The 15,764-nt window shown below is 37.9% G+C and overlaps 1 protein-coding gene across 5 annotated transcripts; it reads left to right on the top strand.

Annotated features, from left to right (window-relative positions):
• Positions 1-1,198: 1,198 nt before the first annotated feature.
• Positions 1,199-13,823, top strand: LOC104901227 (CSC1-like protein ERD4). 5 transcript variants are annotated; one of them, XM_057391209.1, is made up of 8 exons: positions 1,466-1,605; positions 4,090-4,397; positions 4,498-10,449; positions 10,558-10,703; positions 10,840-11,115; positions 11,607-12,451; positions 12,532-12,787; positions 13,330-13,823. In XM_057391209.1, exons 3-8 carry the CDS (start codon positions 10,395-10,397, stop codon positions 13,672-13,674), a joined length of 1,923 nt encoding a protein of 640 aa, XP_057247192.1. In that variant the 5' UTR covers positions 1,466-1,605; positions 4,090-4,397; positions 4,498-10,394; the 3' UTR covers positions 13,675-13,823. The 5 variants fall into 5 exon arrangements, with proteins under 5 accessions (XP_048490761.1, XP_010687077.1, XP_048490762.1 ...); XM_048634804.2 differs by lacking the exons at positions 4,090-4,397; positions 4,498-10,449 and adding an exon at positions 12,903-12,961 and having other exon boundaries at positions 1,199-1,605; positions 13,330-13,620; XM_010688775.4 differs by lacking the exons at positions 4,090-4,397; positions 4,498-10,449 and having other exon boundaries at positions 1,200-1,605.
• Positions 13,824-15,764: the final 1,941 nt, after the last annotated feature.

Here is a 15,764-nt window from a genome sequence, read left to right as displayed (position 1 = left end):
GTTAAGCTTTTAGTCAGCTTTTAAAGTTTTTCGTGCAATTTAAAATAGAGTGGGGGTGAGCGGAATTTTGGAAAGAGGGAGCGAAAATGGTTGTTTAATTAAGTACCAATAGTGGTGTGATTTGTTATTTATTATTTTATCTAAATTAGAGGTGATCAAGATTAGCCCGGTCTGCAGGCCCAACCCGATTTGGGCGGATTTTAGGCACGCTTTTTCAGCCCTGCGCTGCCAGATTTTTTGGGTAAAAAATCCGAATTTCAGACAACATAGATTTGGAAAAATAGGGAAAATTTCGGCCCGGTCTGAAAATGGTCCGAAAAGCCCGCTAGTCCTGGCCCGAAACACTAGGCTTTGGCGTGGTTTTTTGGCCCGAACCTAGGCCCAACCCGACCCGCGTCGTTGGCCCGAAACAGGCCCTGCTTGTTTTGGCCAAAATCCCGACACGACCCATGGTCACCTCTAATCTAAATCTATAAGTGAAGAAATGGCAGAGCACAAAATTTTTTATCCAAGTTTGTAGAAAAATTGATTGGTCACATGCTCTACCATAATATTAACTGCACCAATCACTGAAGACACATGTCATAAAGCAGTTTTAAAATATTCTTAACACACGATGATTATTAAAACTTTAAATGACGAGCTAATATTCATACCATGATTTAAGACAAACAACCTAAAATCTTACTCCCTCTGTCCCATAATATAGTGCCCATTTCATTTTAGGTAAATCAAACTTTAAAATTTTTGACCAAATATTCTCATTAACAAATACAAGAAAACATACTTATGTAGGATTTTGTTATATTCGTCTTAATGATTAGTTTCATACTATCAACTTTTTATGTTTTTTATTGATAAAGAATTGAATATATCAATGGTCAAAGATTTATCTTGAAGACCATATAAAAAATAAACAAACTCAATATTATCCAACATAAAAAATATATTATAAAAAAAAAATTCCATACATTTTACACGGATTAAAAACTAGCTCACAAATAAAGAAGGAAAACAAATAAATAATGCATGGTATGGTATGTCGGCAATGAACATATAATTTTGTGGTATGTCGACAATGAACATATAATTTTGTGGTATGTCGACAATGATCCAACGGTTGCTTTTCCTCCACTTCATATGTTGTCTTTCTCATCAATCATAGTCTAATCTCTTATCTCTTCTAAAAGAAAACAACACATTGACTTTCCATCAAAGAATAAAAAACACAATTATTTTTTTGAGGGGATTAACAAAAAAAGAGCAACCACAAACTTAGAGCTAAGAGACTGTGTGAGTAGGCAAAAAAATTCTGTGAGTAGGAAAAAAAAAGTTTGAAAAAGATGGATTTCAGTTCATTCATGACATCTTTAGGTACCTCGTTCCTCATATTTGTGGTCTTGATGCTGATTTTCACTTGGCTTTCAAGGAAGCCTGCAAACGACGTCGTTTACAGTCCGAACCTAATTGTTAAGGGGTTGTATTCTAGTTCCAGGACACGTAACCCAACTTCCTGGATCAAAGAGGCAATTTCGTCCTCTGAGGATGATATCATTTCTATATCTGGTGTTGACACTGCCGTTTACTTTGTCTTCCTTGCCACTGGTATCATTTTTATATCTCTGCTTTTTTTGTTTTGTTTGTTGTACTTTATGTTCTTAATTTTACTTCATGTTGGCTTGCTTTTGCTGTTTCCAAGATTGAAATTACTCTATAAGTCTATATCTCCGAATCTTAAAACTTGCAAGTTGTATATGGGAACGACACACATGAGCTATCAATGAGAAAAAGTAAAACATGACATATTATTAATAATGGTTTTTTCCCCAATATTACGTGGTATTTTAAAAATTATAGGGTACCAGTGTTGTTTCAAAAATGCACCACGTAAATTTACTATTTCAATAAAATGTTTCAAAAATGCACCACGTAAACTTACTATTTCAATAAAATGCATTAAATACTCTTATGACTATCACTGTCAAGTTTTCGTTAATCTTTTTAGCCGTTTTACCATTATTAACCCCCTAACTCTAACCCTTAAACCCAACCATAACCCCCTTACTCCCTAACCATAACCCCATTAACCCTCACCATAACCCTCCTCCAACACGTCATCCCCCTCCCCCACCCGAACAACTCCCTCTCCGTCCACCTCCGTCACATCCCCCCTCCCCCTCCCCCTCCCCCTCCCTATTCCTGCAGCCCCCCACCTTGAAATCGCGAAGGCATCGGAACTCCAATGGCGCGCACACTCCCGCACTCGTGTGCATCTGACGGCGAAGAGAACAAAGAGAGGCGGAGATCGCATGTTAGGGAAATCGCGAAGAGCCAAAAGTGGCCCGCACGCCGCAACCATTGGAGTGCATTTTTCTTTGCGGATTTCAAGGTGCTGCGGGGGAGGGAAGAGAAAGAGTGGCTTGTCACTGGAGTGCGCCTCTCTTTGCGGATTTCAAGGTGATGTGGGGGGAGGAAAAAGTGGCGTTGCAGGGGGTGGGGGGAGGGGGGTTGTGTGGGGGACTGTTGGGGTGATGGTTAGGGTTAGGGTTCGCATTAGAGGTTAGGGTTAGGGTTAGGATAAGGGATATGGGTTAATATTAGGATTAAGAAAGACATTAGGGTTAAAACAAAAAACTAGGGTGGATGACTAACGAAAACTTGACACCGTTAGATATTAAGAGCATTTCGTGCATTTCACCACCAAATTAATGTTTCGTGGTGCATTTTTAAAACAACAGGGTATCTCATGAATTTTGAAAAACACATGAATAACTAGAGAAAAAATCGTATTAATAATAATAATGAAAACTTTCTTTACATTCTAATTTTTTTTGATAAAGAATTGTTACAAGCATCGTCAAACAATATCTTACGAGTATTAAGAAAGTGAGGTATTTCATAATTACTAACACAATAAAGTGAGTTTTCAAACATTTAGGGGTGTTCAAACACAAAATGGTACAAGAAGCTTTAGTTTACATTTTGTCCCTTTTTAATACTTGCAACATATTTTTCGACGATAGTTTACAATACTTGCAATATTTCTCCATGGTGAATTACTTCTTATGCTTTTTTAATTGCTAGAATAATCAGACTATTTGAGGGTGCAGAAGTGGGTACTCTCCCAATGAACCTTACCTGCTTAGTTGGGCCAAATAACTTGTGAGAGATTCCGATCTAATATTACCTGACAGCTAAGGGGTCAACCGCAATTTTTCTAAATAAAGAAACTTGCCAAATTAGCGATTTTAATTAACAAATTCATCTGCAATTCATCAATTCACCCCTCTATTCATCTTTCTCATGCATAAATAAATAATATTTTAACAATTCATAGAAATCTTCTCACAAACCTATGAATCCTACTTATTTAATGTGTATATAAATGCCCATATTCTATTCTTTTATTCCACTATCAAACCTCTTTCTCCATTTTTTTTCCTTTTGTAATATAAATATTGTGTTTGCAACTATTTTTTTTGAATTTTTTCTTTGAATAATGCAAAAGTGGGTTTTAATTCCAGAAATATGCTCAAAAAATTAAAATTCTCTGCGTACCATCCACGTAGGACGACACGCGAGAAACTGTTTTTTTTTGGTCCACGTAAACCGCTACTCACAGTAGCGGTTCATACACATAAACCGCTATCTCAAGTAGCGGTTTATATATATAAACCACTACCCTAATAAACCGCTACCCTGAGTAGCGGTTTACCTGGGTAAAATGTTGCAAGCACATATCAAACTCTGGCATATGTAAACCGCTATTACGAATAGCGATTATGTACAAAAAAACCCCGATCAGTGCTGCTTCCCCATAACGAGCCAAAATGCGAGAAACATTAAAAAAAGCTCTCCAACCTGCAATTCCAGCACCAAATTCCATCCAACAACACCAAGTTTATGCACATATCAATCACCAAACACCAAGTTCATCCACATTCAAATTTATCTAAGAATTTCTTAACTACGAAGTTAGATTAAGAAAATATGTCAATCACAAACAAAATTTAAAATGTAACATAGTGTTAACTAACTATACAAACAATAAATAAAAGTGCTAAGACCCCCTCTTATTCTTTTGTGAAGGTCTAGATGAACTAGGTGTGGTCTCATTAGACTCTGCAATGGCATCAAGAGAAGATGGAGTGGTGGCAGAACGTCGTCGGTAGGTACTCTGACAGACTGGAGGCGAAAGCAAAGGTGTCGTGGTAGATGTATGGGCAATAGACATAGAAGATGTAGAAGTCGATGTATGTGTGCAGAAGTAGGCACCCCTATAAGATGTTGCCATGTCCTCTCCCTCATGGTCTGCAATGTCTTTGCAAACAACTAGCGCCCCATATCTGGAGGGAATGACTCAGCAGCCTCTACTGCACCTATGAGCAACAGATAAAGTATGTGACTGCATAGAAAGAAAAATACATATTATATAGTCGGATAAATAAATAAAAGTATAACTACAAATAATGGCACTTACCAGTACTATATCTGCAGACGCAGGCTGATATTATGTAGAAGGGGGTCGCCTCAATGGATCCGTCATGCGTAACCTCGTGATGCGACGATACCTTATCATATACTCCTCAATGACATGAGTACGACCACAAAACGGAGTGCCCTGAACAACACGTCTCTCGCGCTCATCCCAGTGCGCTATGTGAGGTCGATGTCTGAGCGGATAATTCTTGTTCTTCGACCTCCGAGTTGTGCTCCTATCACAAGGTGCTAGAATCATCTGCTCGAATCCAAACTGGCGCATAACTCAATCGGGAAAATGAAACTCCACAATGTCGAAACAAATAAGTGGAGCCAATGTGCGTCATACATGTCGATCAGCTTGACATGGTCAAGTGCATCCCTGTAGTAAGAAAGCCCACATGCTAAGGGGGACCTAGTGAGGTGTACCCGAAGCCAACTGAAAAGAAATACACATTAATATTTTTGAGAAAAATGAAATTAAATAATGTCAACAAATATGAGACACTGTATATTACCTGACAGCTAAGGGGTCAACCCCCGGAACATGCTGGGAGCCTAAAATAGGAACGCCATCGTCAAACTGTGGAGGTGGGTCCTGCACCCTCGAAATCCGAGGTCTGCCGATGTGTATGTGCTCCTATGCCCAAAGCTGTAACAACAACACAGGTCCACCTAACTCTCTCGCACCCCTCTGTGATGCCTGACATAGCTGTCGATACAAGTATGCAAGGGTCGTACTACCTCAGCTATATGTCCGTGCTACGTCGAGATCTGCCAAAAGTGGAAGATAAAACACCTGTATCTCCACTCTTGTCAGCAAAAAGAATGGACCCCATGAAGACAAGAATATAAGCCCGTGCGAATCGCTGTAGTGTCACCTCATTAGCATTGTTCGGCAACAAGAAAAATTGAAGCCGAAGTCATGTCAACATTAAAGACGAACCCTGGAAAACTTTGGGATCGTTCTCCGGTGTGGTGGGTCAAATCCCTAAAAACTCGTGCACTGCTGCAGCCCAATTACATTTGCCTACTTGTGTGGCCCGTGCACTCTGAGTCCAAGGATAATAACGACATCTTCTAAAGTAATCGTCGCCTCCCGACAGTCAAATGAAAGGTATTTGTCTCCTGCCTCCATCGTTCCACTAATGCCGTCAGAAGTGGTCGATCAATCTCCAAACCTCCCCTTAGCAAACGATGTATGCCGAGAAAACCAACACGCTCAACATACCGAAGAACCCTATCGTGAACTTCCCAGTCACGAGTGAGACTATGATGATGCAATCGACACGATAATACCGTGTCCGCTACTCCCCTCCAGGCATCCTCACTCCGATGCTTGTCTTGGAGGGTGAGAACGCTGCGATCAGTGAGGCCGAGAAAGATGGATTGCGCCATCGGACCTAAGAACAAAAAAAAAAAAACAAAAAGGTTAGTAACACAATGACGACTATGATAATAATATAAATTTATGAATTTTAATAAAAATTAGATTTACCCATATGTTCCTTCACCGTTCTTATTAGGACATCTTTGCTTATTGTGTCCCGAAACTTTACAAATGCTACATCTATATTTACCGGGCCTATCAGCTGCATCCATTTCATTTTGTATTCGAGTGGACCATGGATGTCCAGCTCCACGCTTTAACCTCTCATTAGCTATAACTAGTTTTTATGTGCACGCGATGCGTGCGAAAATACGTAGAATTTTTTTTTCCGGGAATGTTGAAAATTAAATTAATTGTTAATTATATCTTATCAATTAGGTATATTTGAATTGTTGATGGTTTTCTTTTTGTAATGTTTTTTTAAAAAAAATTAATTAGGTAGTTTTTTTTTTTTTAAATTAAAGTAAGTAGTTAAAATAGAAATGTAATGAGGGTAAAATGAGGTTTCTATTATTTTGGTGTCCTACTCCTCTTCCCATATAGAATAGATTTATGTGCACGCGATGCGTGCGAAAATACGTAGAATTTTTTTTTCGGGAATGTTGAAAATTAAATTAATTGTTAATTATATCTTATCAATTAGATATATTTGAATTATTGATGGTTTTCTTTTTGTAATGTTTTTAAAAAAAATAAATTAATTAGGTAGTTTTTTTTTTAATTTTTAAATTAAAGTAAGTAGTTAAAATAAAAATGTAACGAGGGTAAAATGGGGTTTCTAATATTTTGGTGTCCTACTCCTCTTCCCATATAGAATAGAGATTCTCGGACCATAATATGGAAAACAATTATGCATATCATGCACATGCTTGAAAAATGACATAAGTAGATCGATACTCGATAGTCATAAAAGAAGCGTCCATAAAACCACTATGTGACAAGCTCCGGTATTGACAAACTGAAAGGACATGAGAACACAACAACTTATATATTATGACTTTCTCACATGTACATGTCTTGTGCATTAAGTTCATTGTGTGTTTCTTTCCACCTTTCCCTGCAATTCGGTCTCTACGTCCAGTAGTGACCTCAAATAGCCCACGTTCATAGTCAAACACAATCACCTCATGAGCACTTGCCTTCCCCATGTTCTTTTCAATAATGGTAGTCGCCTTCGGGCTTTAATCATGGCCTTCCTCGAGTCTTTTTCTACCCAATTCTCTCCTTGTAGCAAAATAAGAATTGACACGATAAAATGTCATTCTTACCAAAGCAGTGATCGAAAGACATCTTGCCCCTTTTAGGACGCCATTAAACACTCCAGACATGTTCGTGGTTTGCACACCATATCTACACCCACCATCATGATGAAGAGACCATAGATGAAGGGGAATGTCCAACAGATATCTAGCTGCCTCGACATTAATGGAGCCAATTCGATCCATATAGTACAAAAACTTCCTCTTTTGCCTAGCATATGCAGCTTATCCGAATAGATTCTTGATGGCAGCATTCTTATACTTCGTATTCAAGTTCGAAGCAAGATGTCGCACACAAAATCGGTGATGGGCATATGGTTCTTCCCATCCACTTTGAGGCTCGTTCATAGCTGCAAGGATACCCCTATGACGATCAGAGATGACACACAAATCCTTTCTATCTGTGACATAACGTCTAATGCAAGCTAAAAATCAAGACTAGTCTTCCGTGCTTTCTTCCTCCATAACAGCAAAGGCAAGTGGGAATAGCTGGAAATTAGCATCTGTTCCCATAGCAATCAATAATTTGCCTTTGTATTTCATGTACAAGTGAGTACCATCGATAGTGATAAGAGGTCGACAATAACGAAACCCGGTAATGGAAGGTTTAAAGGCCCAGAAGACCCTCGTAAAGATGTGCGTACTAGGATTTTGTGTTGGGATCGTACACAAGTAAACGACAGTGCCTCGATTGGACTCTTTCAAGGCTTGCAAGTACCTAGGTAACTCTTGATAAGACTTCTCCCAATCACCAAAAATATTGGTTATTGTCTTTTGTTTGGCTAACCAAGCTCTCTTGTATGTTATTGAAAATTGATATTGGTTCTTCACAAAAGTTAAGATGGACTGAACTTTGAATGAAGGATCAATCCTAATGAAATCCCCGATAAGATCAGCAACGAAATCCGATCATATGAGAGGATGGTCTCCACATGTTATGTCTCTTAAACAATTGCTTTCAGGTGGACTACCATATCGTACAATTTTGAATGAGTACGACTTAGTCATGATTGCACGCAACCTCCATGGACAGTGACACACTTCCTTTCTGGCTCATTCAATGACATACTTTGTGGACTCTGACTCTAACACCCGAAATATCTAAATATATGGTTTCTATAGATCGACCATGCTTTCACAAAATTCATTAATTGCTGCAATGAGGCAAACTCTTGTCCTATCTCAAATTTAGAAGCCACAGTCAATGAACCAGTGCATTATTCTGAGCCAATCTTGTGAAGAAACACCAGACTTTATTGCCTTGTCAGCTGTTTCCCTTGCATCATCGTCCTCCTCCCTGTCAAAATCCACATGCTCCTCCTCATTTCCCAAAAAATCAACATCATTTCGATGTAGAGTATCGAGATGGAATGTGGATGGTATCTGGGGAGACGAACCAGGAGAACTGAACTCATTCATGTGCTCATCGACATAATGTGGGTCTGACAACATGCTAGTAAATGATTCAAATTGCATACTAGGAGCTGATGTCGGTACCTCCATGTTATCCCTAAAGTCCATTGTAGGTACATAACCTACATTACTTTGGAGATTTATCTCCTTGGGAACTTGTTCAATGTACACCTCCATTGCCATGGTTGACGTTTGTGTCACTGAAAACCACATAGCACTTAGTGACTCGTCATCCTCTAGTGCAATTGGCACATATTTCCCCGGCATCGGATATCTCATAAACAATTTCAGTTCCACATACATACGATCACATCCAACAGCGTCATATACCCTATTCGGTATCTCTTGAAACATCAGTTCAAAATTGATGAACAAATTTTTTTTGCTTCCACCTCTATACACAATATCAACGTCATTTTGAGATAGTTCACCATTCCAATAAAGGTATAAAGGATATTTAGGTTATTACATATTCTACATACAAAAAACATAATGTTTAAGTTATTCTTATTCTACACATTCAAACATTATGAACACAATTATTCACCTATACTAGTAGCATTTGCAACCTAAACACAACAATTCATTCAAAATCAACCATCACAAAATGCTCAACACCATTTTTAACCAACCAATATCAGCAATATATCACCTTCAAATTCATGCAAAATCAACCATCACAAAATGCTAAATACTAGATTATACTAATCAACTAAACAATTTCCATCTAACAACAGTTACAAAACTAAAATACATAACAAAAATGACATGCTAAGCAAATTAAATAAAAAAAAAAAACTCACCTGGGCCAATAGACGGTGGCGTGCTGTTAGTGGTTCGGCTGTGTGATGTTGTCACTCGCATGGCGTCAGTTGCGCGGCGACATCCTTGTTGGCTGAGTTCCTGTGGCCCACTATCGACGGTGGTGTTGTGTGGGATGGTGGGCGATGGTCAGTCGTAAGAGAGAGAGGGAGAAACAAAGTTGAGAGAATGAAATCGTCGAATCTGAGAAATTGGGAGACCTAGGGGGGAGTTGGGGATTTCATTAAACCTCTACTTGGAGTAGCGGTTTTCATTAATGAACCGCTACTTGAACTAGTGGTTTATATCACTTAGCGCCAAGCTATGGACTGGGGGGTTAAGAGACCAGTAAACCGCGACTTGAAGTCGCGGCCAATTAATATTCACCGCTACTTCAAATAGCGGTTTATTTTTACAATAACCGCTATTTTGAGTAGCGGCTTATAAGGGTATACCGCTATTCGTAGTAGCGATTTTACTTAAGTAGAAAAAAAAAATTCTCGCGTGCCGTCCTACGTGGACGGTACGCAGGGATTTTATTTATTTTTGGGCATATTTCTGGAATTATAATCCACTTTTGCATTATTCAAGGAAAAAATTCTAATTTTTTTCTATCTCCAATTAGTCGGAGATGCACAAATTCTTCCACTTAGTTATATAAATCAAACTCTTCCACTTTATTAATATTCAACGAGCGAACTTGATACACAAATTTTTCTACTTTACTTGAGCACAAGCTTTCTTCTGCTATGTATTTCCTTTTTTTAATAAATATAATGATGAACAAATAACTAAAATAATCAACGAAACATTCACTCAAGAAAAACAAATAAAAAAAATTAATAATAATTATAAATGTCTGCTCAAATAAAGAAATTGTAACGCTGATGAATAACTAATTGAGAAAAATACGTTAATATAACTCGCACGCATAGCGTGCAAAAAAATTTACTACGGACATATTTCGGAATATACTGATAAGCATAGGTGAAGAATTGATGATATGATCAATATGGTCTAGATTATCATATTAGGTGAACACAGTGGACATAATGGACTTTGGATGTCTGTTGACAAGCTCATATGCTGTTGTGAAAGTTCCGAATTGTAAGCATCTCAGACAACAAATTTGCTTGTACTGGATTCGTATGCGTTAGTGTTATGTTCCATTTATATAAATTAAGATGCTACTGATATAGATGCTTGCTTTCCCAGCTTTGGCGATGTTATTTTTGGCTGGCATTGTGCTTCTTCCATCTCTTTTGCCTGTTTCAATCACTGATCACAGTGTCAGACTGAATAGCACCACAAGCAATGGTACTTTTAATGAGCTCGATAAGTTTTCAATGGGACACATTGGAGTAAGTTTTGCATTTCTGTGTAATTCTAACACCATTATTGCTACAAATTATCATCAAGTTAATAAACTGTTTATCGTATTTCAAGAATACCTATCTTATTGCAAGACTTTGAAAACAGTTCGCTTTTTTTTTGCAGCAAAAAAGTGATAGGCTATGGGCATATTTGATTGCTGTCTACTGGGTTTCTTTGGTTACATATTTCCTATTATGGAAAGCATATAAACATGTTTCTGAAATAAGAGCTGCGTCTCTCATGTCTTCTGAAGTAAGGGCGGAACAATTTGCAGTTCTTGTTAGAGATATACCCCCTCCCCACGAAGGTGAGACCAGAAAGGAACAAGTTGATTCGTATTTCAATGCTGTTTATCCGGATACATTTTACAGGTCAATGGTAGTAACAAACAACAAAGAGGTAGAGTTTTAATTTGAATTAATTTCATGTTTTATTGTGGTCGTAATTCCTCTCCACTTAACCAGATAATACAATACCTTTGAGATACTAACAGTAAGTTGCAAATTTATCAAAGGTTAATAGGAGTATGCTATTGCTATATCACCGAAGCTAGAATTGGTCATGCTATGTTAGGGAAAAGTTAAGCTTTAGATGATTAACTAATCTCAACGAACCGGTTTAACCAAATACAATCTACAGGTCAATTTGTATAGCCTTGAAAACAAAGTATAGAGGTGAAAGGGGCTAATAATTTAAGTGACAATTGCACAAAATATTCCCGTGTGGATATAAACAGTTGCTTAAAGTAGCATGTTTTGTGTTTTATATCCTTGGTTAATGTTAACCAAGAGCTGGAACGTAGAGAGTATGAGAAAACAATTGGTAATTCAATAAACTTTTTAATATTGGTTATATCCATGTACCTTGATCTTGATCCTCTCGTTTTACAGGTCAACAAGATATGGGAGGAGCTAGAGGCATACAAGAAGAATCTTGTGATCGCTGAAACAGTTTATGCGCAATCTAAAACAATTGTTAGTCCAGAGGGAACCAGACCTATGAACCGCCTTGGGCTCCTTGGTCTTTGCGGAAAGAAAGTAGATACCATAGATTACTGCAATGAGAAAATAAGTGAACTTATCCCTAAGTTAGAAGCAGAGCAAAAAAAGACCATAAGAGATCGACAGGTTTCTTCAGCACTCATATTTTTTTCGAGTAGGGTGGCTGCTGCTTCTGCTGCTCAGAGCTTACATGCCCGAATGGTGGACCATTGGACAGTAATGGATGCTCCTGAACCACGTCAAATAATTTGGGATAACCTTTCTTTAAATTATTATGCGAGGGAAGTACGCAAGTACATTGTTTACATTATCGTTGCATTAGCGGTATTGTTCTTCATGCTTCCTATCAGTGTTATCTCAGCTTTTACAACACTTGAAAACCTCGCAAAGCTTCTGCCTTTCATAAAACCCGTTCTCGCAATAGTTTCCATTCGAACAGTGTTGGGCGCTTATCTTCCTCAACTTACTCTAATAATATTTTTGGCTATGCTTCCAACACTAGTCATGTTTTTGTCTAAATTGGAAGGAATTCCTTCCGAGAGCCATGCAGTGAGGTCTGCTTCGGGAAAATACTTCTATTTCATAGTTTTTAACGCTTTTATTGGAGTGACCCTTGGTGGAACCTTATTTGGTAATTTGAAGGATATGGAGGAGCATCCAAATGAAATTGCTGAGTTACTTGGGAAGGGCCTTCCAGATAACGCGACGTTTTTCTTGACTTTTGTGGCTCTTAGGTAATCAATTCATCTTCTATTCTTTTATTGCTCTCCACCCTGCAATGATCGATTTCGGACAATACTGATTTTCTGTGCAGGTGTTTTGTAGGGTATGGGCTGGAGTTGTCGAGATTGGTTCCACTTATCATGTTCTATCTGAAAAAGAAATATCTCTGCAAGACAGAAGCCGAAGTGAAAGAAGCTTGGGCTCCTGGTGATTTTCGATATGCGACAAGGATTCCAGCTGACTTGCTTATTCTCACTATCACCCTCTGTTACTCTGTAATTGCACCACTCATCCTTCCATTTGGTATTATCTATTTCGGCTTGGGATGGCTTGTCATGAGAAATCAGGTAGTTCTTTGTAACATCTTAATCTTCCATGAAATAGAATTTTGCTTGTTTGGGGAGCATATTTGTGTTGAGGATATCCTTGGCTTATTGACGAGTGGTAAATCTGGGATTTCAGATTTGGGGTGTTAGCATTAGTCAGGGTGTACAAGACAAATCCAAAAAGTTGCATAATTCATAAGTATATGACGTTTAACTAGCATTCAACAATGATAAAATACTATGGGGCAATTTTTTGTATCCATCAGTTTTTTTTTTTTTTTTAGATTTTCTCCAATATATATGAGGATATGGTAATAAAATCAACCAAGATTCATTTGTTTAGCTGAATACCAACAGCTCCCCTAAGATCAATACATCCGCCATTAAAGACTCAAGCAATGAATTTGTATATATCCATCAAAAAAGATAATTCTGTTTATTGTCTACAAATTTGTGCATTAAGGAGCCTGATGACAAGGATATTGAAACAAAGAAAGTACAACTTTTGTAGGAAAATAAATATTGTTTGAAGGGTATATAACTTTTCCCTTCCCTTACTACAGGCACTTAAAGTGTATGTTCCATCGTTTGAGAGCTATGGAAGGATGTGGCCGCATTTGCATACACGATTTCTTGCTGCATTAGTCCTTTATCAAGTTACCATGCTAGGTTACTTTGGAGTGAAGGAGTTCATCTACACGGTCACTCTCATCCCACTTCCTATAATTTCCCTCATCTTTGCATGGGTTTGTAACAAGAAATTCTATCGCTTCTTCCAACACCCAGCTCTGGAAGTCGCGTGCCAGGAATTGAAGGAAACACCTAACCTCAAATGTGTGTACATGTCGTTCCTTCCACCAAGTTTGAGCTATGAGATGTTAGATGTTGATCAGTGTGAAGATGTTTAATCTAAAGTTATGACGTTGGTGATTGTTTCATACTGTACATTTATCCCATGTGTTACCGGCATTTACTCTAGTTGTAGTAATTTGCATCAATTCATAGTTGTACATTAGGTGTTCATAGTGAAGATAAAGCACATAATAGTTTTACACCACTAGTAGAATATTTACTTATTGTTGCGGTTTTACCCGTACGTAGCAATAAATCATGTCAAAAAAACGAAAAAATAAAAAAGTAACCTATTGTTGCGGTTCCGATCCAAAATCGCATCAATAGATTATTATATTTCCTCCATAACGAAAAGTTGATGTATTTATTCTTCAAGAATCAAATACTTGTGCGGAAGCTAAGTAAAATAAATCAATAACAATAAAGCACAAACAATAACTACCAAGATTCAAGCAAGAATACAAAGACTCAAGCAAGAACTTACCAAGAACTTGAACCAAAGTAACCAGGATAGAACTTAGATTATTCAATGATAAAGACTAAGTCACCACAAGGAATAATACTAAGGGTTTTGAATGCATAAAGGCTAAGCCACCAACACTCAAGAGGGTTTGTAAACAATCAATGTTTAACACAAAAAAAACACTCGAAAACTCTTATTAATTCTGTAAAGAATTCGAACTACATAACTCCATATTTATACTACTTGATAAAAACATAAACCTAATAGGCTTAGGACAAGTCCCTAAGTCCTAGACTCCTTAGACTCTTTGAATCATGGAAAATCCATCGTTTTAAACGTCAGGCAAAACCATGATTCCTAATACATTAGAACTAAGAAAGCAATTAAAGATATGAATCCTAATAGAATTAGGATCCTCATAGACATGCTAGAATCACACGCCTATCCTCTACCTTGGTTGGTTAGCAAACATGCTACCACCTTAGTAGTCATTCCCATGAAGAGTCCTCCATGTACATCAATTGAGCCAAGATTTAAAGAGATGCTTTTATATGCAAGTGCTAGAAAACTTGCATCCATTACTCCTGTATCATCCTCCTCTTCTTTAGAAACAATTGTCCTCAATTGAGCCATATCATCATCATGGACATAAGGTGCCAAATCTCCCACATTCACAGTGGCACTTACATTGTAATTTCCAGGCAACTCCAACTTGAATGAATTATCATTCACTTTGCTAATGATCTTGAAAGGACCATCTGAGCGTGGCATAATCTTATTCTTTCTAAGCCCTGGAAATCTTTCCTTCCTTAAGTGTAACCAAACCAAATCACCAACCTTAAAAGAATGTTGCACTCGATTTTTATTAGCTAGTTGTTGATACTTGGTGTTCACTTTCTCAATCCTTGCTTTAACTTGTGCATGAAGTTTAAGCATAGCTTGTGCCTTTTCCTTTGCATCTACATGGTAAACCTCATCACTAGGGAAGGGAATAAGATCAATAGGTACCTTAGGGTTAGCTCCATAAACAATCTCAAATGGAGAGCAATTTGTAGCATAGGTAGGTGACCTATTGTAAGCAAATTCAGCATGTGCAAGCTTCATATCCCAATCCTTGATACTCTTACTTACCAAACCTCTAAGTATGGCGCCCAAAGTCCTATTAGTCACTTCAGTTTGTCCATCAATTTGAGGATGATGGGAAGTACTAAAGCATAACTTTGTACCAAGGAGCTTCCATAGTGTCTTCCAAAAGTAACTCATAAAGTTAGTATCCCTATCACTTACAATAGTTGTAGGAACACCATGGAGTCTAATGACCTCTTTGCAATATAAATCCGCTACTTTGGAAGCATCATCAGTTTTGTGACAAGGAATGAAGTGTGCCATCTTAGAGAACCTATCAATGACCACCATGATAGAATCTTTGCCTCTTTGTGTCCTAGGCAAACCTACAATGAAATCCATAGCCACATCTTCCCAAGGACCATTAGGAATAGGTAGAGGAGTATACAAACCTTGGTGAAAAGTGCTTTTGGCCTTTTAACATGTAGCACACCTTGAAATGACTCCTTGCACATCCTCTTGCATCTTTGGCCAATAAAAATGTTCTTGTAGAATAGCCAAAGTCTTGTTCATGCCAAAATGTCCTGCTAGACCTCCTCCATGAGCTTCCCTTACCAA

The sequence above is a fragment of the Beta vulgaris genome, chromosome 8 (genome assembly GCF_026745355.1).
Source record: "Beta vulgaris subsp. vulgaris cultivar EL10 chromosome 8, EL10.2, whole genome shotgun sequence".
In the NCBI taxonomy this organism is placed as follows: domain Eukaryota; kingdom Viridiplantae; phylum Streptophyta; class Magnoliopsida; order Caryophyllales; family Amaranthaceae; genus Beta; species Beta vulgaris.
The sequence above is the reverse complement of the archived record's forward strand: the minus strand, read 5'-3'. Positions and strand labels throughout refer to the sequence as shown.

Bases quoted from the DNA above. Each gene is read 5' to 3' on its own strand.
- LOC104901227 (XM_010688775.4), top strand. From the start codon at position 1,344: ATGGATTTCAGTTCATTCATGACATCTTTAGGTACCTCGTTCCTCATA. The intron at 1,606-10,557 runs GTATCATTTTTA...TTGCTTTCCCAG, and splicing joins CTTTGTCTTCCTTGCCACTG to CTTTGGCGATGTTATTTTTG. The intron at 11,116-11,606 runs GTAGAGTTTTAA...CTCGTTTTACAG, and splicing joins TAGTAACAAACAACAAAGAG to GTCAACAAGATATGGGAGGA.